The sequence below is a fragment of the Netta rufina genome, assembly GCF_964035555.1.
Source record: "Netta rufina genome assembly, chromosome: 8".
NCBI lineage: Eukaryota > Metazoa > Chordata > Aves > Anseriformes > Anatidae > Netta > Netta rufina.
This window is the reverse complement of record NC_140131.1, coordinates 14,880,269-14,905,249: the sequence shown is the minus strand read 5'-3', so window position 1 is coordinate 14,905,249 and position 24,981 is coordinate 14,880,269. Positions and strand designations below refer to the sequence as shown.

At 42.7% G+C, this 24,981-nt stretch overlaps 1 protein-coding gene across 1 annotated transcript; it reads left to right on the top strand.

The window, feature by feature from the left end:
* MCOLN2 (mucolipin TRP cation channel 2) lies at positions 1–18,465 on the top strand (the record flags this gene model as incomplete). The annotated part of the gene is made up of 14 exons (XM_084290957.1): positions 1–50; positions 2,479–2,638; positions 4,964–5,137; positions 7,644–7,788; positions 8,264–8,351; positions 8,486–8,582; positions 9,024–9,123; positions 10,617–10,732; positions 12,118–12,267; positions 13,845–13,946; positions 14,055–14,177; positions 15,904–16,110; positions 16,648–16,763; positions 18,052–18,465. The coding sequence occupies 14 exons, from the start codon at positions 1–3 to the stop codon at positions 18,086–18,088; spliced, it is 1,665 nt and encodes a 554-aa protein (XP_084147083.1). The 3' UTR covers positions 18,089–18,465.
* Positions 18,466–24,981: the final 6,516 nt, after the last annotated feature.

Below are 24,981 nucleotides of genomic sequence, written 5' to 3'. Positions count from 1 at the left end.
ATGGAGATCTCCCTCAAGTACCTGCCCGGCGGCCGGGCCGCCGCCAGCGGGTGAGCGGGGCGGGGAGGGGAGGGGAGGGGAGGCGGCGGGGCTGGGGCTGGGGCTGGGGCTGGGGCTGGGGCTGGGGCTGGGGCTGGGGCTGGGGCTGGGGCTGGGGCTGGGGCTGGGGCTGGGGCGGCAGCCCCCGGTGTTCCCCCGAGCTGGGCTGTGGGAGGCCGGTCCCCGCCGCGGGGCGGGTAACGCCGCGGTGCCGGCTCCCCTGGGCGCAGCCCGCTCGTGTCGGTGCCCCCGGGGCCGGGACCGTGCCGGGATGGAGCCGTGCCCCGAGCTGGGGGCTCGGAGCCGCGCGATGATCACAACGTGCGGTCCCCCGCTGGTCTCTCAGAGTGCTCTAACCACCGCTTTTCACGTTTATTTCCTAATATTTTAGTTGGAAGTTGCAGTTCTGCAGTTTAACGCCGCTTATTTGAATGGTACTTTGCATCTGTTCTAGAAATTAACGGGTTAGCAAGCAGTTGCTGCGTATTACCTGTTGCTGAGGGCATTATTTCTGAAATATCACACCAGAGCACTCCTGCCTGTTGGCTGCTGGAAGCAGAAGTCTAGCAGTGATGCAGGCTTGAGTCTCACCTCTTCTTCTGTAAGTCAGAACGTGCGCTGCTTTCCGTGGCCGAGTTTTCTTCCGAGAGTTTCTGCAGCTGGTTAGCGAAGGAAGCCGAAGGCGTCATTGAAGATGATCCCTCGCAGCTCAGATAAGCGAGGGCTAGGTAGAAGTGAAAGTACTGCTATTAGTCAGCTCTGAGCTGCTAGAGTAGCTGTACAGGCTTGAGAGGCAGCTTCGGGGGGAAAAACAAAACAAAAACGAAAAAAACCACCGTGATTTCCATGGTATGTACTCGAATATCTGAGGAAATAGTCTTTCTCAGAAAGCTTGCTCTTCGGTTTAACATCTGCCCTTTCAGGTGTGATTTACTTGTAATTTAAGGGAGGATTTTGCTTATATCTTGGGGTTCTTTTTGTCATGCTTCTATGCTTTACATATCAATCAGATCCAGCTTAAACCTGCTCAGTTTCCTCTTTCTTTCCCTGCTCCTGTTCGATTCAGTCTGGGGCAGGTCTTGTTCATTGTGTACCACACAGGTGCTTCTGCCTGTTCATGGGCAGCTGGGACAGGAGAAGCTCTTTCCTGAGGTGTCAGTGCTGGGTTGAAATGCACACATATCTCCTTCCTTAGAGACTACTCACAGTTATAATTATTATATGTTTTTCTTCCTTTTTTTTTTTTTTTTTTCTTTCAAGTTTGTATTTCATACTGGGCTAATTTTAATGGCACTTGTTTTTTCTTAAAAATCCAAATAGAAATGTATTTTACAAGTTTTCATTTTAAAGCCATTCCTGTGTTTTCCTTATCTCAAAACCAAAATCCCCCCCGCCCCCCCACTTTGTGAATGATTGATTTAATGTGTAATAAAGATAACCTTTGAGATTCTGATGCTGAAATAGATTTTCACTTCCTCTTATGGAGGAATGGCACCGCGCTGCCTTTGCGTTTAGCTCTCGCTTCTCATGTTTGCCTGCTCTAGCAAGCCAAATGCACCTCATGGTCTACAGTTTGGGCAGGAATACCTGTACTCCTCAGACAGGTGGGGACAGAAGAACTAAGACTGTATCTGAGAACTTGGAATTGGTGGTTTTGGGTTTGACCTTGATAGAAAATTTCCTTTATAAAATTCAGAAGGTGGGAGCAGTTTTGTGGATGGTTAACGGGACAGATAATCAGCTGATGTAGCCCTTTCAGATGTGCTTGCTCTGCCTTAACAACTGGAGGGGGGGGAAAAAATTACATGCTTGGTTCTGACCTTTGTCTGAGGCAGGGAAACTCTGACAACTGCAGAACCAGAGAACGAGGTTAGAAAGACTGAGAGAAGGGGAAAGCTTTCAATACCATGTTCAGCTGAGAGGAAGAAACTTCCAGTGGTTTAAGACATCTACAACAGCAGTCCTCTGTGCTTGTTCTTCTATTTTTTTAATGTATTTTATTTCTTTTTTCCTCAAGTATTTAAATATGTATGACTTTAGCCCTTAAAGAGGTGTGCTCATGACGGCAGTGCGCTCTGAAGCCTGCTTGGGTAGTTTAGTCTTAAAAACACCTTTTTCTGGTGGTGGAATGTGGGTTGTTCAGTGAAGCGTGAACAGTGGCCTCTTCTTGTTTCAGAGCTTCAGTTTTAAGAGAGAGATAAAACTAGACTCCTAATTGCTATTACAGGTCCTATTTAACAAATGCTTCCTGAGAAATAGCTGTTCAATTATGTTATGGTTGAATGATTTTAATTATGTGATTGTATGTTAATATTTCTTAAATCTTACAGTTTAAAAAGGAACTGCAGACCTTTTAAGATCTGAGGTGAAACTGCAATATGAGGGAATCATTTGCTGAAGTGTTCTGTTGGGTTCTAATTAACATTATTTGCATGGCAGAAATATGATGGCTCAGTCAGATTTAGACCTAAAAGAGACGGCTCTAAAAGAGGATTTGAAATTTTACTTCATGAACCCATGTGAAAAATACAGAGCAAGACATCAGATACCATGGAAACTGGCTTTGCAGATTTTGAAGATCCTTATGGTGACTACACAGGTAACCTTTCTTCTGTTTTTACTCCTAGAAAAGCAATGATATGCAGGAGAAGGAGGTATGTGGTCTTGCTCTCTGCAATCTCTGAGTATTCTTCTTTGGCTTTGACTTCTTGCTTCAGTCCAGAAAGAAAAAAAAGATACTATGAAAGCTGTATGTTGAAGGGGAAGAATAACAAACTAAATTACAAAAGCCTCCTAGAGGTTTTGCAGCAGTGTTTGACCTAATAACTTGCTGTTTCTAAGATAGCAAATTACTCATCCCTTCCTCTAAATCCAACACCATCTTAAGAAGTGCTTGTGTCACAGTGTTGCTGCATGTTCTGCTTCCTGCTGCATTCAAATATCACTGCTTCACTAGGTCATGTCAAAAGTGGTCCTCAAAATCCAGTCAGTAACTTCAAATGTATGTGTTCAGTGTGAAAACACTAGGCAGTCTGTCTGGGGATGATCGGGCTGTGGGAATCAGGCGTGCCCCTCGCTTTTGTCACTGAGTGATGCATTTCAAACCAGCTGTGGAGAGCTGGACAGGTAGGGGCAGAGAAGAGGAGGCTGTTAAACACACTGCTGCATTGTGTGGTTGGTTACCTTACTATCCACTGACAAATGCTGACTGGCAAGTCCCTCCACAGCCCTCTGTGAGCAGAAGGGTGCTCTGCTGCTTTGCTTTCTAAGGCCACAGGATTTCCTGGATCAATTCCTAAGACTTCTTTCAGGTTGACCTTCGGCCTTGCTCTGACACCTGCCAGGTAGTCAGCAAGGGAAGGAAAACAAACTGTGAAGGATCAGGACAGTCTTGAATAGGAGATAATATCAGGTAGACAGATTCTCGTAGGTGTCTGTATGTTTCACAGATCCCAAATGATGTTCTGGAAGTTGTTAAGCCTTCTTGTAGCTGCTTCTGCCTCATGTCAGCCTATCACCAAGGCTCCTGTTGCAGCTCCTTAGGTGTGGCATAGCAGCTGGACATCTATGCCTTACTGAAAAGCAGAAGAGGCATCTGTCCCAGCGTGGGGAGTAAGTTTTACTCCAACTCTGTGCAGAAATCCCCTAGACAGTTCCCTGAGGAAATCCTGCTCTTTGATTTCTCTGTATTGCAGTTGTAAGACCCCTGTGGATTTGTTTTTGTTGTTTGTTTTTGTTTTTATTCTTCTGGAGTTCCTAACTAGAGTGCCGCAGATTCATTTGTAGCACAGTGAACAATTTTGTAGCCAACTGAAGATGTAATTGATTTAGAACTTGGCTAGAAGCATGAATATCTTTAATCAAAAGATAGTGCATAACAGGCACAGCTGGCATCTCCTTTTTCTTTGTTCTGGCTGCAGTTCTGCTGTGCAACCAAAACGTCTTTCTCTAAATAGTACTGCTGCATGCATCCTTTTAGCCTAGCCCAGATCGAAGCAATTACTGCCTAGGACAAACAAAGTGCCCCAGTGAAGGGGAAAAAGTAGGTGTGCTTTTCAGCTTCCATTGTTTTCAGTGAAGACACCTGAATGTTGGGGAGCCTGCCTGCTTGCTTTGGGGGACTTCTAAGTCTGTGGTTCCCCTGCAGTTTCTCCCTCCATCTAGTTCCCTGCTTCTACCAGTTTCTTGCAGGGCTTGGAAACTTGATGCAGTAATGAGACAGTTTCACATTTACTATTAGTAAACAATGGAAGCCTGGGATGAAGGGTTAGCCATTTGGGGCCTGGGATATGCTTCAGCTACAATGTTCATGAAGAAACTCCTGCTGCTTGATTTCAGCATCTAGGGGCATCCATACAGGTGGTTAGCACAAATCCTGGGAAATAACTCTGTCTTCTGCTGCTGCTTGTTATAGCCTCCTTAAGCAGCACCTGTGGCCCCAGGTGATGCTTTTTGTTGCCCTGGGGTCCCACATAGCTTTGCTGTAGCTCTGTGCCATGGCAAGGACCTGCTGGAATTTGTCCCATAGCAAAGCAGGATGTTTCTGGGGTAGTAATCTGTGCTGTTAGGTGAGCTCTTCTGCCCCTTGCACCCTCTACAAAATTTTTGGCAAACTTCAGTTAGAGCTGCTGGTTTTGGGTGTGTAAAAGGCAGCAGTGACCTAGCTCTCAGTGTAGTTGTTGCACTGTAAGTTTTGGAATCAGTAGCAAACTTTGATTTGCTGTTTCTTTTGCCATGCATGTGGTAACCTTGACTTTAGTACTCTTGTGGTGTTCATTAGCATTGTAAAGAGGCAGATACTCTGCTCCTATTGTAGCAGGATCACAGTAACAGGCACCTTTCTATTTTGTATTTATTGTACTTCAGGGCTGTTCCCAAAATGTTGCTGCTTGAACAGTACTCAAAACTCTGTTTCTCTTGTCAGCTTATCTTCTTTGGTTTGAGTAACCAATTGGTGGTTTCATTCAAAGAGGAAAACACTGTCGCTTTTAAACACCTCTTCCTGAAAGGCTATTCTGGTGTGGATGAAGATGACTACAGCTGCAGCATATACACACAGCAGGATGCTTACGATAGTATTTTTTATGTTATTAATCAGGTAAGTGCATTTCTTCATAATGAAGAGTGTTGAAGCTGAATATAGAGCTAGTAGACTTCTGCTAAGCCTCTATTTTTCTGTCTCTATTTGAATTTCAACTTTGTTTTAGTGAATCCACTTAGGTGGGATGTTCTGAAGCTTGTGTGTAGATTTCTGCATTTTTGTCTCCTGGAGATAAATCTAAGACAAATTTTATTCTGTTAATGGATAGTACTGAAATCCAGAAAACCTGAAAAATCAGTCATCTTGCATGAACTGGAACCTTTGTTTAGGTCTTGCTTTGAAGAGCCATGGGCCTGAGTATACCTATGTGTGGTATTCAAAAAATTTTGTGCTTACAGCTATACTGAATTGCAGCTTTGTAGTGAGTGCCAGAGGCCTCAAAATGGGGAATACGGTACTCCCAGGAATGTAGGGGCACTGGCCCTGGCTAAGGATGGCATTTTATGGAACCTCCCCTTTATAACTGAGGGAGGAGGGTGAATAAATCTAGAATGAAAATTCAGTACGTATTTTTATGTTTAATTTTAATACATTCAGAAGTCATGAGATGAAAGAGGATGTGTGTGTGTAAAGTGGGACGTGTTGTCTGTGTTCAAGAATGGCAATAGGCCCGGGAACAGTTCAGGTGGGATGAACAGCAAGTGGCTTTAAACCACCTCCCTTCCTGGACCTCAGGACGTTAGCTCTGACACAGTCAGAGCAGTGCTGCCCACTGCCAGCTGTGCCCGGCAGCATCTGGGGATGCTGTGGTGTGAGGCCATGCCTCCTCTTTAAACGTGTGTTTGTTCTAGGGCTTGCTGCTTCTCAGACATCTCCTCTACACTACAGCAGAGCCCTCTGCAGATCAAACACACTTCTACTGTGCAGGGCAAGGTCAAGAGTCTGGCTGTTAAAATAAGTGCTGAGATAGTTTTCTCTGTCTTCCTGCTGAGTTCTCAATATTGCTACTATTTCTGCTCCAAAACGTCCTTTTTTCTTCCTTGCTTGCTTTCTCTCTTTCCTTCTTTTGTAGGCACTAATGCTGAGGTGAAGTCCAGATAGAAGACAGTAGAGAAATAGTAGCTCATATCCTCAAGAATGAGCCAATGTGTGATACAGGCATCAGGAAAAGGTCTCTTCATAAAATGTCTGTGTTGTATAAATGTAGACATATTGTTTAAGAAGGATAAATTTGTGTAATCTGGGTGCTGGTGCTGAGCTGGGCTGGCACACAGGCTTGTCACTGAGCTGCTCTGCTGCTGGGCAGCCGAGAGGCATAGCAGGAGCTGTGCCCCAGGTGCCAGCATCACCAGTGCACATCTGCAAGGTGTGACTCCACGGTCAGAGCATGTACCTGGCTTCCAGCCCTGGGGCTGTGTGGGCGGCAGGTCAGGATAGGATCAGCCTTGAAACTGAGCTTTTCGGTGGATCCATGTGTGGAGAATGCTTGACTTGACTTTCATTATCAGCTTGCATTTCTAGCCCTTGTTTTTAAGCACATATGAAGAGGCTAGCACAGTGATGCTTTCCAGGTGACTTGCAGTGTATTTAATGTAAGTGGAAACTAAAGTGCCTTCTTCACAGGCACACTCTGAGTTGCCTCTGTGCTTGTGTAAAGCAGACAGGTTAAATTACTTTTGGATGCTGCCCAAGCTGTGTGTGTGCTCCTTGGTTGCTAGCTGTAGATATGTGGCTTCACTCTTCTGTAGTCACAGGGAGCAGCATTGATTTTGGGGTAGGCTTTACAGACAAACATAAAACCTGTGACTTGGACTGTTTGTACTTCCAACCTAAACCTCTTCATGGAGGCAGTAATAATCTGGGTACACTTATCTTCTGCCTGCTGTGAGATGACTACTTTAGGGGAGGGATTGCTGTAGAAAACTAGTGGAACTTTGCGAATCACTTACTAATGTTTCCAGGCCTAACACTAAACCCAAAACAGCTCATGCAAGTCCTAAGCTTTCCTAGTATTGTGCTTTTAACCGTTTCAACCAACATCTCGGTTCAAGACAGAAGAGTTTAATTTATACAGCCCAGGATTTTTTAAAATTGTGCTGAATTTTAAACCAAAGATCTTAAAGTTTCAAGTGGTTTGAAAATGAACACCTTCATGAGCTAAATACATAAGATGTCCCCAGAGTGTGTGTGGTTAGTAGCAGGACTGCATTGACGTCCCTGACATGCATCTCATTAAAACTTGTCTGCTGGCTTGCTGAACAGCACATGGGTAATCATTTGCTGGCAGCCCAGTAGGTATGGGGCACCTAGTCACTGTGTAACCAGGATGTCAAGCACTGCTCATTAGTGGCCAGCACCCTGCTTACCCTGCTTAGCTTTCCGTGAGATGCCCCAAAATCTTTACTTTCACATAGTCTGCAAGTTGAGAGTGTTTTTTTTTTTTTTTTTTTTTTTTTAATGCAAAAGTTGTATTGACGCAAGTAATTCTGAGACAGCAAGTTACTGTCTCTTGCAGAAAGAGGAGTGTCTGTTAACTTCTAGTTCTGTTTTGCTTTTAAACTAGTACAAACAATTAAAGAACATCTCCTTGGGGACACTTGGTTATGAACATGATGGATCAGGTTTAAAAATTTGTAAACAACAATACAAGAAAGGTGCAATGCTTCCTTCCAATGACACACTGAACATAGACATTTCTACTGAAACAGGTATGGTACTGTTGCACTAAAAAGTATCTTGAACTGTGGAGTATTTAAATTCTAATGCTGAATCAGTAAAGTTTAAAACTAAGGGCTTTTTTTCTGTGGTGCTCATGTTCTTTGCCTCTTTCCCTCTTGCTTACCTACCTAAAAATGACAACTGTGTAGACTATAGGAAACTATTCAGCTGTTGTCATTAGTGAGTTGTGGTTTTGTGTGTGTGTTTTTTTTTTTTTTTTTCTCCATTCCATGCAGATTTCTAAATGCTGATAAGGCTGGAACTTCAGTAGGTGGGTGTCCTTACCACCTCTCAGAGCAGAGAGCTGGCTGCAGCTTCTCCTCAGCTGCTTACATAATACCCTAGCTGGGGCTCTGTATGAATATTTGCTTGATTAGGACTTATGATTGAACCCAATTATCTGAATTTTATGCTGCTTTCTATGTGAAATTTTTAGCATTACATCTTTTCCTCTTCTCTTTGCAGAATGTATCGTTTTAAAGCCACAGGAGCTGGCCAGTAAAAAGGCTGAACTGAAGTTGAACTCTTCATTCTTCAATCTTGAGTTTTATAGGTAAAGTAGTGTGGGATTTGGTTTTGCATTTTTTTTCACTTTCATATGGTTATGATGGATTTGGATTTGTACAGTTTCTATGCTTTTTATATGCATGTATTTGTGTATATTTATACACTTTTTAAAACATTCAGGCTTATACAGGTTGAAATCTCCTTCAAGCTGAAAGGCATTGCCCTACAAACAATCCATGCCCGTGAATTGCCCGACTGCTATGCATTTCAAAATACTGTAAGTGACTATGGGGTATGGCACTTCCAACACTGTACATATAATAAGAGCTTAAGGGCCCACAGTCATCATCCTTGTATCTAGACTGGAAGGGAAAAGCCGTTGAGTCCTGTCCCTTACCCCTTCTTGCCAAAGGTTCCTGAAACTCTTTCCATGGGCCAATGTTGTTTCCAGCTGTTAACTTCATAGCCTGAGAAGGAGGTAAGTAATCGTTAGTCTACTAAAGGTTAAACTTGAAGTTTGGCTTCTTGGAATACTGCCTTTAATGCTATAAGATATGTGTTCTCAAACTATTTCTGTACCACTGTTTATGGTAACAGCTTTCTTAAAACTTACCTAAATAACAAATACTGACTCATATTATGTCAAAGCAGTTACCAAAATTTGTTTTAGAAATAAATTTTTGCTGGTCTTGCTTCTGATATACTTTTGTGTTTCCAGATCACTTTCAATAACAGAGCCCACAGTGGAAAAATCAAAATCTATTTTGATAGTGATACTGATATTCAAGAATGCAAGGACTGGCACATACTTGGTTCTGGTGAGTATAGCACACACTTCTATAGCACAATGGCAGTATTACACGTCTCCTCCTGTCATTTCACCTGCTCTGTAAGAGTCTGTCTAACAAGACTTTCCCTGTCCTGTTCATCCTACCCACTCCCTGCTCTGACAACAAAAAGCTTTGCCTGATGAAACTCATTACCTCTTTGTAATTAGGTGTTTGGGAAATAATCCCCTTTCTCAGAAGAGATTGAGATAACACGGGCATCTCTGTACAGTGGTGTGTGTTAGCAGTAGGCTCTATCTGAAAGGAGAGTGGATTTTTCTCTTAGAGATTTTAATTGTTCTATTGATCTGAGATTTCTCAAACAATTCCAGTTCATGTACTAACAATGGGATATTCCTGACTCAATCCTTTTTACAGCTTTCAAAAGTGTTTATGAGCAGCTGAAGCATGTTATTTCTGGAAGAGTTTAGAGTTGTTTTTTCCTTTAATTTTTTTCTCCCACTGATAAATTTCACGATGTGCATGAACAAGGGATGGTATTTACTTTTTTTTTTTCCTATTGTTAAGGCTTAATCTAATGGTTGAGGATTGTGTACTAAAGACTTCTTCGCAGGAATAGTCACTGTACTGAACAGTATGTGACTACCTCTGTATGTCGACTTACTGTAAAGGACTGTGTCAGAGTAATAATAGTTTTGTGTCCTACATAGGATCTCAATTAATGATTATGTTAAATAGCCTGTCTTTGGCCAAAGCCAACTTTTCTCTGATAATAGCATGTGGTACTGTTATTAAGGAGGTATTACAGTGTGTTCTGGCTTGCATCTATTTACAATAATTTCTTGGTGGCTGTCTTTCAGCTAGCTGTTCTTGAGTAGTTTATTTACATGTAATGACCAACTGAGGGACCACATGTAATTTTGCAATAAAACTGAAGTGCTGTTTACAATGGTAAAGAGTGTTTTACTATATTTCATATAGTTAAATACATGTTGTGAAACTATGTGTTGTGATAGGGACAACTGATAAAACATCTGTTTTAGGTTTACAGAAATGCTTCTAAATCTGTGCATGAAAAGAGTACAATGCAAAAGTCAGACAAGTTTCTGATTGCAGGTCAGGGAATGAGAAATGAGGTGTGATTTTTGTTGGTTGGTTGGTTTTAAAGTTGATAGAGATGTTGACTCATATCAACATCACTTCTTTTACGCTATGTAGTTCTAGCACTGTTGGAGCACAGATGTAGATGGAGAGATGAACTTAGTGGGGAAAAAGGGGACACCTGTATTAATATTCCCACTCTTGTTTTAATTTTGAAAAACTCAAGCATGCTTAGAACTCTTGATACCCATATAATTCTCTGGTCAATTGTACTTAAGACATACTTACTCAAAAATGAGTAGTTTCATACCTTCTTTCTTCATGGGGTAAGAGTTTAAATGCAATATGTCTGACCATTTTGTAACAATATGTGCTCAAAGAGATGTGAAGACTAACTCTTTCTTTTCCTTGGCTTTTTACAGTTCTCCAGAAAAACAGTCAGTATATTCTAGTTTTTGATGGATTTGTCATCTTAAGTTGCTTAGCATCTCTCATCCTCTGCACACGATCCATTGTTCTTGCCTTGAGGCTACAAAAAGTAAGCACAGTACTCATAATCTCAATGTTTATTTTGTCTCTATCATGTTTTATGCTGGTTTTGTGACATGGGATGTCTTGAAATATTGGCTGGCAAATCACTTGCAAGGATGTTGCTTTTCTCTTACATCCTTTCTAGCAAGAGATACAGTGTAAGTGTCTGTGATGAACAGTTGCTGGCAGAAATGGGTTCTAGTTCTCGTTGTGTTGTACTGTAACATGAAATATTTCATTTTATCTCTTGAGGGTGCTAAGAGGGCACATTTTTGGGTGCGCGTCCAGGACTTAATGTTGTTCAGGTTCTTATACAAAATAAAAACAAACAAAACCATCAAAACCTCCACAAACAAAATAATACTTCTGAGTCTTTGAGCTGCTAACAGCCAACACATCTTACACCTTAAAAGTATGAACTCTCTTTCACTGACTTCAGAGCAGAAGTCCCATACAGGTCATATTGTAAATTAATACTTTAATGAACATCCCTTGAAGCCAACAGTAGCTGGAGAACAGAAAGCATAGCATATATTTTAATTCTAGCTGTTTGTTGGTCTTTCTGAGACTGGAACAGATCTTTTCAGCTCCTCCTTCTCCCTCTATTATCCCTGGTCAGCCCACTGTCAGATTGCTCTTGCTTACCCTCCTTTGCAGACTCTGAGACTGACTTCATCTTGAGCTGCTTGTAGAGCCTTGTGTAAGCAGACTTGGCTCTTCTGGGCCAAAGGCAGATACAGAGACACAAGCTGGGCCCTGAGGTGTAACAGTCTGTAACAATTAATTGGCACAGACTCCGTAAGCATATGGCTTACGGGAGCTGGAAAATAAATGCAGGATATGTATGATATGAAAGCACAGATACTTGTTTATCTTATTCAGTATATCCTTTTTGTAGTTTGTTGTCCTCACTCTTGTGTGGTTTACAAAATTCAGCAAAGGTGTTATGAAACTGCTGCCAGGAGTATGGACACTGTCATTTGTTTATGAGCAAAAAGAACAAGTGAGAGCAGATAGGCCACGTTGGCTCTGTCAGAAGTGAGAGCTCTTGCCTTACAGCCATGTTTGAGTTGTAGTTATCAATTATTCTTGACTCATTCCTGTTGGGGGTGGATAGGAACCTCCTGTGAAGGCGGTTGACAAGGGGATAGGTTAGTGGGGATCAGTTAGGAAGTCAGCTGTTCTATGGAAAGTTGGTTTTCACTGGTCTAAACTTTTTTTCTTTCAATTTATTTCTCTTGCTATTGCCAATGACTTTTAGGCTATTATTCCAGCAAATACAATGGGAAAAGTGGGTATGTGAATCTTGAGCGTTACTACAGTACTGGGGCATCCATACATATTTTTCATCTAAGGTGACCTGTAACTAAACATCTAAATGCTTGTCAATAGAGATTTGTGAACTTCTTCTTGGAGAAATATAAACGTCATGTCTGTCATGCTGATCGCCTGGAGTTCATAAATGGATGGTATGTCCTAGTAATTATCAGTGATGTGATGACAATCATTGGGTCAATCCTAAAAATGGAAATAAAAGCCAAGGTGAGAGTTTATTTTTTTCAGGTTAAATACGTGTCTTGATTACAATCAGGTGTAATGTGTTTTTAACTTGGAGACAAATGAAAGTGAGCTACAATAGTTAAGTTATCTTGTTTGCTTCTTGCTAGTTCTTATTTCTCTTATGTCATTGTCCTCTGTACTGGAACACAGGCAGTTGCCTGAGAAATTGTGCATTTGTTCATCATTGAGGCTTATTTTGTATATCACATCAAACTCTTGGGCTTGCTCTTCCATATGAGCAGTGCTCAGAAAGGTGGTGGTGGGATTCTTGCATCCATCAAAAAGGACATGCATGCATCATCTATTAAAATGAAGGCTGTGCTGGACTGTTCTTACTAATTGCTTTCAGTTCCCTTTCTCCAGTGTCGTTCAATAAAACCTTGCAAGCTGTTTAAACATCTAGTTTCCACAGTGCTAAATCCCCTAATCCCTGGTTTAGAACCTGTGGGTAGATGGTTCCTAACTAAAATCCCTGGGTTATTCCTGTAAGCAGTGGTAGTGCGTGTTGCACAGGAAAGTCAGGAGTCATCCCCTTGGATAAAACAGGGGCCTCTGGCTCCAGGGGCTGGAAAAATAGCTATTAAATAGCTATTGCTGTCCCAGCCTGCCCAAACTGCAGGCACAATCAGTGTCAGCTGCTAGTCCTTGACCTCCTCGTCTGGGCTTGCTGAAATCAATGTGTCTTGTCCAGCTGGCAGCTCTTAGTGGTGTTTTGTGTTTTTTTTTTTTTTTTTTTTTTTTTAAATTTCAATAGAGCTGTGTGTCAACAATTTGTATGTTCACAAAACTTTGTATTCTGGGAAAAGCAGAATAGGTGGTGTGCTGCTGCTGTTTCATGTGTACTAATGCTCAAAGAGCAAATGCCCAGGGTGGCTTTCAGAGGAAGCACTTACCAATGTCCAGTTGTATGGTGAGGCTGGGGGGAGATGAGGGTGGGAAATTGTGAACTAAATGAGTATCTCACACTTACTGTCACCAGTTTTAGCCATCTGCTCAAGCAGAATGCAAGTAGAATTGGTTACAAATGTCCTGGTAGTGAAAATTGTGTTCTACTTCAAACAACTGGCAACCTCTTCAAAGCTGTTAATGCTTGTAGTACAGACAAGGCTGTGGTCCTGAGGCTAACTTGTCATTTAAATGATGGCTCACATTATACTAAATAGGGAATGAAAGCTTGTTGGCCTAACAACAGCATATGTTAACTTTCTCATTTAAAAAAAAAAAAAAAAAAAAAAAAAAAAAAAAAAAAAACAACTTGAAGATATATTCAATTTGATCTTACAACTATATAGTAACTAAAGTAGGGGCCTTAGTTCTTCCAGGCTGTGTGAAAAACTTCAGGAATGTCCATGTAGATATGCTTCCATTTGCAGCACTAGTGCATTTGTGTCATCTGCTAAATAAGTGCAGCACAGCATGGTCTGATTTTTGTGATGTAGCAATATCCTTTGGATATCAGACTGTCCTGCTTTGTTTGACCTGCTGAAACTTGATCAGCTCTCAAGCTGACATACTTCTTGCTTGGTAACCTGACCACTTGCTCTCTTTGGATCCCTCAGAATCTTACAAGTTACGATGTCTGCAGCATTTTACTTGGAACATCAACTTTATTTGTGTGGGTCGGAGTCATCAGATACCTGGGATATTTTCAAACCTACAATGTAAGGCTGGAGTCAAATATTCAACAATTATATGTTTACATCTGTCACTCCTTTTCAGGTCTTTTTTTAATTTGTGACCTCTTTTCCTTTCCTCCATGCTTTTTGTAGGTGCTCATTTTAACTATGCAAGCTTCATTGCCCAAAGTGCTAAGGTTTTGTTGTTGTGCTGGGATGATTTATCTTGGGTATACTTTCTGTGGCTGGATTGTATTGGGACCTTACCATGAAAAGGTATGTCAGCAGTGTTACTCCTTTTCTGGTCAACTGTGTAATGTCTGTATGTAGCTCCCAATTATAAATTTAGGGCTTGTTTCTGGTATTTATTTTTTTGTTTATTTAAAAGCTCCAACACAAAATAACATGGGAGCGTTTCTCCTTCCACATACACTTCTTGTCGCCTGCTTCTTCTAACAAAATAACTATTCTTGCTTTCGCTGTCTGAACTGTACTGACCTGTAATCTGAGTGTCTGTATTGTTTGGATGAGGTTAGAGTTGCTTTGCTCTGTTCTCTGTTGCCCTCTTCTGGCAATCCCGGTGAAACTGGAATGAAGTTCACTTAGCATTTGTGGGTATCACATCCACTGACTTTGTTTTCCGAATCTTTTCCGTGCCATGTAACTTCAACCACTAAACCTTGACTCAGATGGGTGGATGAGTGGTTGTCTTCTCTGTTTACTTTGCTTTGTCTGGGTATGTTGTGGCTTCTTTTATTATGTTTTGTTTGTGGAAGCTTGATATCAAAATGTTTGCCTGGTGTGTTCCTCTTCTCAGAAACCTGTGTACAGAAGTAAAGCTTTATATATTGCAAAATGCACACGAAAACAACTCTAAATTTTGCTTTCTTTTCATAATGGATGCTGTATCTGACTTTTGGGGGGGGAGGGGGGAAGCAAGCAGGTTCCTGACGTTATGCATGAATGGACATTCAGAATTTATGACAAACATGGCTTCTTGTGCTTGATTTCTGATTACACACCCTATATACAGTAACAAAGATGCATGCTGAAGTGCTTGTTTTAGCTTTTGTTACCCCTAGGGTTTGGACTCAAACTCGTAACTCTCTCTGAAATGTAGGTGCTCAGTCTACTACATATGTTTTAAATTGAGGGTAGTTAATTTCTCTGAGATGCTGTATGCTGTGAGATCCTCTGCCATAATAGAAGCTAAATTCTTTTAAGAATCACAACATGAATAGCGTTCCCTGAAATCTTCCCTGAAATCCTTGTAGCAAGTGCACTGATGAGCTGAGCAGAAGGAAATGTAGTCAACAACGTGCTTATCTATTTCCATATTAATTCATGCTAATATTACAGATTGATATCAGGGAAAACAACTGTAGTTCTGTAGGGGTTTTTGTCATTGTTACTGTTTCTGAACACTTCCCCTGTGCCCCACTGGAAGGCAGTGTGTCGCTGTGCAGAGCACTCGGAGCCCAGTGCTGGGCTGGCAGCCTGCCCCCTGCGCTGGGAAAGGGAAGAGCCTTCCCTGCTGGGCAGGTACAGAGGAGAGAAGTCCTTATTCTCAGATATTTTGAAAAACCTTAGTTGGAAATCATAACTATGCTGTTTTTTTCCTTATTTTTTATTTTCCTGCAGGTTTAGAATAAGTTAAAATTTAAGAACTTAAATTTTATATGGTGGTCACTTATTAACAACACAAATGTAAGAAGATTTATGATCACAAAATAGACCTGTGATGCTCAACAGGCAAAAGAACCAATGTAAAATGCTCAGAAATGTGTAGAAATATAAGCATGGCTACTACTGATATGTATGTTTCAGTTTGAATGTGCAGAAAATAAGAAGGATGGTAGCGCTTCAGTTGGCTTTTTTTTTTTTCTGCTGAGTTAAACTGTAAGGGGAGGAAATACTTGTCTTGTAGTTATGATTTTTATGTTCCCTTTAATATGGATGAGTGATTGAAATTCTAATAGTATTTGTACTCATTATTTTCTAGTTTGAAGATCTGAACACGGTGGCTGAGTGTTTGTTTTCTTTGGTCAACGGTGATGATATGTTCGCAACATTTGCTCAAATCCAGCAGAAAAGCACGTTGGTGTGGGTGTTCAGTCGGTTATATCTCTATTCCTTCATTAGTCTGTTTATATACATGATCCTCAGCCTTTTTATTGCACTCATCACTGACTCCTATGACACTATAAAGGTAAAACATTAGTCTTCCGTTGCACTTCTGACCAGTTTTATATTTACTCATGTTCATCGCTCAACACCATAATATCTGGTACTAATTATGATGACTGATTAGAATATTAAAATATCGTATACTGAACTGGTGTTCTGGAGAGCATTTCCTCTGCCTGGCTGGGGCCTTTGGAATCCAGAATTGTTGTTCCTAATGAAAATGAACCTAGGGCAATCACAGTGAGCACAGTAGCTAACTGGAACAAGGGAGGATTGATGCAAGCATGATTCAAGACTGCTTGCTTGTTCTCACAGTCAGTCAACTAGATGTAAAAGAATCTGGACAATATGAATTTTATGTCACTTTTAGTTTGCTCTGGTCCCACTGCGTGTATGGTGTGTCTGGGATGGGATTGTATTTTTTTTTCTTATAGATATATTGAATGAATGAAAGAAATCATTAAATCATTTTTTTGACTTTTGTACTCTAGAGGAGACTTGAAAAAACTTAATGCCTAGTAATTTCTGATGTGTTGTAATAACATGCTTTATTTTTCAGAAATACCAGCAAAGTGGGTTTCCAGTAACAGATCTACATGAATTTCTGAAAGACTGTGGCAATGTTTCTTACAGAAAAGAACAGGCTTCCATGCCATCCATTTGTTGCTGTAGAAGGTTAGTAGGGTGTTTCTGGTGAATGTTATTCTCAGAAATACACCAGCTAGCTTCTCACTATGAAGTGGAGCTTCACAGATGTTGGAGCACCCAGAATTCCGCCCATGGAGTACTTGGGCTCTGTTATCCCTCTCATGTTTTACTTGGTGTTAGATCTTCAGTCTGCTTGAGTTGAAGGGGAACTTTTCTAAGTTTAAACACACCTTAAGTGTTTTGCTCATGTAAAAGCTACCATGCAAAAACTGGTGGAAGTTGACAGAAGGATGGCAAAGTATAATGTGGAGCTGCCAAAAAGTCAGGAGAAGATTACATCTCTGCTGCTTAGGGTTTAAGTCTTCTGTTTCTAAATAGCTTTTCCACTAGGCTGTGGGAAGTAGTAGACAGCAAGAGGATGTGATTCAGCAAGGGACCTGTGCTTAATTCCACAGCCATGTTGTATCTGTGAGGCAAACCAGTCCAATCTAATCTGTCACAATACCAGAAATGCTTCTAAATGGGTGGTTGCCACTAAATTCAAAGCTTTGGAGATCCAAGCTGTGGTCCTTCTTAAGCTGGTCTTGGTGAGGTATGAAGATCTCATCTGGTGTTGATCTGGTTTGGAATTCTAAGAACAGAATTCTGTTTCTGAGGAAACCTAATAAACCTCTGAGTGAGTCACTGAAGATAGGCAGCTTCTTGTCACTGTCACTAGGCAGTCCAGGAGAATTTGTGCTTGTGCACGGAATGATTGTGGGCACATGGTAGGGAAGCCAAGGCTATGGGAGAAGGAATAGTGCTGACTGTGAATTCCTTTTTAGTCCCAACTGGTGTAATGAATCCTTGTTATATACTGAGGCTTTTGTGAAATGCAACCTTATACTTTTGATGTACTCTGGCAGAAAGAAACCCCTTTGCCAAAAAGGAGCAAGTGAGATGATGATGGCAGGTATCCCAGCAGTTGCTGTGGGCACTTGAGGGTTGACTAGTTCATGAGAAAGCCAGCCAGATACAGCTGCAGGTTTCACGTCTGACTTTCCATGCAAGCTAAGAGATTCTTGTCTGCTTGAGCATAATAGATATACTTTACTGTAATATGCTGTGGAGTGTGGTGAGGACAGAAGCTTAGTAGCTGGAATGCAAATCTGTAGGTCTTATTACTAAAACAGTTTCTGCTTGATTGTCCCAGTGCAGGTGTTGAAAGCTCTATCCTGAAATGGGAGAGCACAGGGCAGAATGATAAAAATTCATTGTAGTTTTGTATTGCTTCCTATTCCTTGCTGAATGAAAAATTGTAAATTTTCTTTTGCAGGCGACAGAGTGATGACAACTTAATACTCATTAACTGATGATTCTGCATTGAAATTCACCACTAATGTATGCAAAGAAAGCATAGTTGTATGGAGAATAATAATTCTCCAAATTGCAACAAAACCCACTATCTGGACCTGCTTCGTTGTGAACAGACTAATTGTACCTAATTAAGGTGTTGGGGAAGAAAAGCTGCTAATGTGACCTCAGCTGGCTGACCAGGAAGAGAGCCTAGCTTGGTCTGGAGAAGAGCTGTGAAGAACTGTGTTCTTGCCCCAGGTTTTGTCACGTTACAGAAGGCTGATCCTTGAGAACTGTCTATGGGAGCTCTGTTTGCTAATCACCTCCAGGAAGAAGAAAAGTGATGCTGAACCAGCAGTTCTTAATAAGAAATACATGAATGACATTTAAAAATAATTCCACAGTAAAAACAAAAACACATGTACACAAAAATAAATAAAAAGCAGAGTATTACAACTGTTGGCAAGGAAAAGGGAGGAGGCTTTCATTTCACTTCAAGTGATGCATTTAGCATTGAGACTAACTTCTACTTGGCAAAATTCGTTTCCTTAGAATAAACTTATGTAAAACTACAGAGCTGCAAAAAAGTGCAAAATAATTACCGTTCTCCTTGTATATCAGTTTTAACATAAGCCATTTTTAGATCATTTTTCAGTTTGACAGCTTTACTAAAAACAAAAGCGATTTGTTATCCTTTTTTGGTTGTGAGTCTTCTCTATCATGCTCACAGTATTTGATGTATATATTCTGTCCAAATTAAACTTATTGCTTTACCTATAGATAAACACGTTTTTTGCGTAGTTGGAAACTTCCATGGCAAGCATAATGTAAGGAATGATGAAAAGACTTTATTTTTTTTCTTTTACAGGCAATTTGAAATCCTGTCCTTGTATGAGTAAGGTGGGTGGCAGCTTAGTTTGGGGTAAAAAGGAAATGATGCTGGTAAAACTTGTACAAGATCCTGACTTACTGACAGCTGTTCTTACAGAAGACTCATCCTTGCAATACTGCATATACTTCCCCCTACAATCTGTCAGGAAGAAGAATCTCAGAGAGAACCAGGAATTGTTGGTAGCAGATAAGTGTTGTGTGGGAAAATTATGGTTAAGAATTAGAATCTGGCAAATTCATGCTCCAGTATTGCCTGGTTGTCAGGAGAAAAAAGTTCAACCTTTTGAAAAGGTAAAGCCTTACTAACAGTGTTGTCCAAAGCTCCTGCTCTTGTTAACAGCACTACTTGTTTACCTAAAGTAATTCATAGATATAAAAGCCTGACTTGCTGCCCTTGAGCAAAGGTATGAAAAGTTCAGTTACATTTCTCTGATACCTTTGGTAGCGCTTGGTAGTGGTACCTATTGCTTTGGTTGTGTTATCCTTCTTCTGTGCGTCTCTACTGACAGAACAACAAAAAGCATTTTACAGATGTTTATAAACGTCTTGTTGGGGATGGTTGTTGCCTGTCTCCAAGCTTATAGCTGTCCCAGGTCTCGGCCAGTGCTGGGTATCAACCAGCCATGCCCAGTGCCTGAGCTGTGGCGCAGGACCTCCAGCGCTCTCACTCGGGCTGCTTCTCACTGACTTGGTCGGGCATTGAGTGTGACCTGCTGGAGCCACAGCCCAGGTAAATAGTTGTTTGTGAGGGAATCCTCAGGGAATGAGGGTACGTATTATCAACTGAAGGAATATAGAAAATGCTTATTGTTCTTACTGTTGCTGCTCAGATTTAATTTCTGTAATGGAATCACAAAGCTTTCTTGTCCTGTATTGATGTCTTTTTTAATCATATGAGCTGCTTGCTAGCTGGACCGCTGCTTCAGCCCTGCCTTATTAGAACAGGTCACTAATGTATTTTAGAAACCAATTTGTGTCTTCACCATCTGGTGGTTTTTCATTTTTAGTTTTTCTCTTGGAAGAAAGATAAGAGCCAGTTGCTGGAGCTCCTCATTGGCTTTCTGTTCCACCAAGGTTGAACTTAAGAGGAAATCTAGCATATGGTGGCCCTTTCTTCTGTGCATTAGTGCGGGCTTGAATGCAGTTGCTGATTGATAGGTGGTCCCTCCTCAGCTGTTAATGAAGCAATGCACTGTAATGGAAGCAAGACGTGAATATAAGCTTTTGCGAAGTGTCCTGAAAGCAAGCTGTTACTTTTGCTTGTCTTGTTCCCTGGGAATAAAAAACTAATTGCATGTAAGGCTCAACAGGAGAGAAATAGGCAGGAAGGCAGTGAGAAGGCTGCACTAAAGAAAAGGGCAGGAAGGAGTAGAAGGTAGCTTCTTGAGTTGTCTTCAAGGTGAGCATTCAGGGGAGGGAGGATGGTGTGGGATAAGACTCAGGGCTCTTAGTTTGGGGCTCCTTTATTCATGGATAAAATGGGGGAAAAGCTGCAGCAGCAGAGGTTGCATGCAGTTCTGCATGTGAAGTTAACTTGTAAGGCTCCACCCAGTCTTGAACACTAGGATTTGTGTTGTACTTGTGACTGGGTTTTCTGCAGAGTGGGGCAGAGACTTTCTGCCGAGATTTTCTTCTGCCAGTTCTCCTCCAGCTGGGAGCAGACACATGAGTAGCTCTGCACAGCACACACTAGCCTGGCCTCGGTAACCTGTCCAGGTAGGTAGCACTGGACAGACCGAGCAGCTTGCAGTCCTCAGGTACATTTCATCTTGTAGCTTTGTAACTTTCACCTTCTGCACTTGAGCTTGGTTCGTCCTTTGTGGCAAAGCTGTGTGGGCCAGGTCCTGCCCTTGGGAGCTGACTGAGCCTCACGCTTTCTGTATTGCCGTACAGATACAGGGTGTTTCTGTTTGCCCGTTTGCCTAAATACGGGCACATGTGAGGCGGGGGGCAGCAGCCGTGCACCTGTCCCGGCCTACTCTGAGCTGCTTTCCATGAGCTTTCCTCTAGCTCCCCGCGGCCAGGGGCTGTCTCGACGCCCCCACAAGGGGCTCTTGGGGCTCCGCGTCCCTCAGCCGCCTCCCTGGGAGCCAACCCCGGCCAACCCTCGCTGTCCGCGCCTCAGCAGGGCCCCTCCAGGAGGGGGGGCCGGGCCGCGCGGGCAGCGCCGTACGGGTTAAGGCGGCGCGGGGCGGGCGGCGGGCAGCGGGCGGGCCGGCTCGGGGCGGCGGGCGCGGCGCTCCGGAGGCTGCCGGTGGGTAAGTTTCGGCGGGGCTGCGGGCACGGGGGGCAGCGGCGGGGTGGCTCCGTCTCAGGCTGGACCGACGTCGTGATTTATGAACTTTTTATTTTTCATTTATTCGGTCAAAACCGCCCTGTCTGCAGCTTTATTAAACTCGCGCTTATGCCGCAGCCTCTCCTGTTTGCGAGCGTCCGCCCCGTGCCGCCGGGCAGGAGCCGGGGGCGCCCCGGTCCCCTCGGGTTACCGGAGGTGAAGCGGCCGGGGGCCGCCCGCTGCTGCTGCACACCCCCGGGGCTGCGCCTCTGCCCCGTGCCGCTGGCAGCAGGCACGCCGTGCGGGTGGTTCCTTAGCACCTGGTTTGTAAGGTAGGGTCCTAACCCGTGTGCAGCTCTGAAAAACGCGGAGACGCGACTTTGTGGTGTGTGTTCCGATCGCTTTTTCCTCAAGGAAAAAGAACGAGTGCCTTTATACCTCGGTGTCGCGCAGGTAGGTCTGTGCTGCCGCCCGCGATGCCGATCTGGAAACCAGCGCTTTTTGTTACGGGCTGGGAACGTGCGCTGCTGGAGCTCGTTTCGCCAGCCTACCAACGGTTTGTGGTTTCTTCCGTGCTTTTAAAGTCTTCTAAAAGCTTTAGCAGAAAGCACAACTCAAATCCAGTTATGTGGGGAAATATTTGAATTCGCGAAGTTGATCTGTGTGCTGAAAAGAGAAGAAGCTAATGTGCACAGTGGGAAAGGTCGTGGCTTTTATCAGCAGAAAAGCTGAAGGATGCATTTGGCTCTCTGCAGAATGCCGGGCTGTAGTTTTGGACGAGCTGAACTGGTTGTATCCTCCTCTGCTGCTATGACCACTTCAAAGCCCCCTCCGGCACAGTCCTCATGCTATCAGGGAATGAAATAAGGTCTCTGAAGGGTAAGACAGCATAAAGAATATATTCCATAAAAGTGATTTCTCAGGTAGTTGGTCTTCAAGGTTCTCATGCCTGGATTAATTCTATATTTTTATTTATTTTTTTTTTTTTTTTAAGCAATTAAGTCAACTTTCATGTGCCTAGCAAAGTGTTTCTTGGAACCCACCGTTTCTTACCACTTCCACTGAAGTGAATGCTTGCAAACCACATCTCTGAATCTGTTAATAAATCAGATGCGGGCAGGTGGCTTTTTCTAATGAGCAGTGTTCTGAAAATTAGAAATGAAAGTCCACTTGCTTGTGAATGTGCTGAAGGGGTCTGTACTTCCAGTGTACGAGTTTTGTGAAAGACTGGTGATGTGTTGGGCTGCAGAAATGGATCTGTTGGTGATCAATGAGTTGATGGGAAGGTTCTGGAGAAACGACAAACTTAGTTTATAAGCAGAACAGGTATTTTCTTCCAGGCATATTTCACGATGTAAAGGCTGTTTGAATGGCTTTGAAATACTTTAAATACTGTGTCTGTTTCCGCATTATAGGATGACCTGCCAGCTCCTTCCAGAACCACACTTAAAGGAGGCTCTAAATGAAAGCTTTGCAGTGAAGTTTTTAGTTTGGACTCCATATATAGATTTAGTAAACCATAATTTCAGAAAGTCTTAAATTACCAAAGTCTGAAGTCTAAACTTGTGGTAACTAGTGAGTTACTTAGTAGCTGCCCCAAACAACTTCTTGTAGTGGATGGGAGCTTTAAAAAGACCTCTGGTGCAGTGGGGTAGCTGTGCATTAAAAGGGATGCCAGGAGCTGGAGCCTGAGCCTTTTCAGGACTTGGTGTAGGTGACCCTGTGCTTTACAGCCAAGTTGCCCGCACTAGGCTGCCACGGCTCGCTGGGGACCAGCACTGTCACAGACTTGCACAGGGTGCCCCCATAATGATTTTTAAGCCTCTTATCAGTCTTTATGTACAAGGCACTGTGGTCTGTGGAAGCAGGTACTGTTTCCTGACCTTACAATTTAAATATTTAGTTCAGAGCTCCTAAAATTTTGGAAGGTTTAATACTTTAAGACCCTTTGTCTGTACTCCCTGTCCTGTGTACAGTACCAGGGCTATCTGATGAGTAATGAAGACTTAGATGTTTCCACCACCAATATGTAGGAGTTGACAAATATAGAAGTAATTCAAAGAGATATGATTTATGCTTCTCAGAAATACAACATGCTTAGAGAATCATCTTGACTTCCCTCCTCCTGGCCCCTGCCTGTTTTATTCCAACCTATGCTGTCACTAAAATGGACTGTTACTGGAAGTGGCCAGAACCCTGGTGGAAGCCTGAGCATTTCCATCAAGTTAACGTTATGTGGATGAAGCTGGCTTGGAGTGGAAATGGATGTGGCACTCTGTTCTTATTCTAAAAAGAGCTGAAGACCAAGATAACAAGATAATGCTGCTTGTGCATACTTGATTTGAGTTCACAGTCAATTATCTAAAATGGGGGATACTTATGTTATGAAGAAAAATAAATATGGCCAACCACAGACAGAAATGGATTTCTGTAATAACAAATTCTCTGGATTCAAGAGCTTACTCATTAAGCCTTATACCTTTATTTATAATCTTTTATTATTATTATTACTATTATTATACTTTTAACACTGAATTAAAAAGAATGGCTTTTAAAAAGTACATTCTTAGTGCCTGGAAAAGTGGGCCATGTAGCAGCTGTTCCAAGTACAAGCAGTGCCCACAGAATTTCCCTAATAAACCAAATGTAAAACAGTTACTTCTGAGATAATTTTTCTCCGTTAAACCTGCCAAATGAATGTTGGTTTCCATTGCATCCTCTAATGGTACCAGATAAAGTCTTTGATTTAGAGCCTGAGGACTCAGGAATAACATTGTTCTTTATGCAGCAGAAACTGAGGACTAAGAATGAGGATTTAGGGAAAAATTTCTTTTGTCTGTTTCTCTGAACTGACTTTTGTATAATACTAATTAACTACTAAAGACAATTCAAAGTGAACCTAAGAGCTTACCTCACCAAATTCCTTCTTACAGTTACATATTAACATTTTTGGCTTCGGCTCCGATACACACCCTTTTCAGCATTGGTATTTCTTTCTCTTTAAGCTGAGGCAACCTGAATGGGTTTCTTGGGTTACTGTGCAATCATTTGGCTGTGTTGTTTTCCTCCATGGCCATGCATGTGTTCAGGGTGTGGAGGGGAACAAGGAACCGATTCCCTTTCTGGACTGGTAAACTGGCACTACTGGTACGCGTAGCCTGGCTGCCAAGTGCTGGCCCCCTTCTGCTGCCATCGCTGCCTCTGTGGATCCAGGTGAGAAGGAGCTTCAGTGGCTCGGAAAGCAAGAGGGCAGGGACACTGGCTGTCCAGAACAGAGGAGGGGGCTGGAGGTGCCCTCATGGGCCCATGGGGCAGGCAGGAGTACAGCTAATGGGGTCATCTGTGAGTGTCCGGGCCCTCCTGGACTAGTGCTGCTGCACAGCCACCTGCTGCCAGTGGGACTTGTGTTTTAACGTGTCCTCAGCTGGATCTACAGTAGAGTGTTTCTCTGCAGTAACAGACCAGGTGCAGGACCCAGAGTGGGGGATTTCAAGCAGCTTGCCTCCTTGTTCCGCCAGAGGTGCTTGTGACAAGTCGGCCATACAACACCTGCACCCTGCAGAGGTGCTGCGTGACAGGCCCGAGGTGCCTGGCAGAGGTCTGCCTGCTGCTGGGGCCAGGGTTGGGGCCAGGCTGCCCTGCCTGGTGCATGGCCCTCGCTGCCCACCCAGTCCTGGCCTGAAGCTGAAGTTCAGCTCCTGTCCTCTCCCCACAGCTCACATGCTCCCACCCTGGTGCATCCTG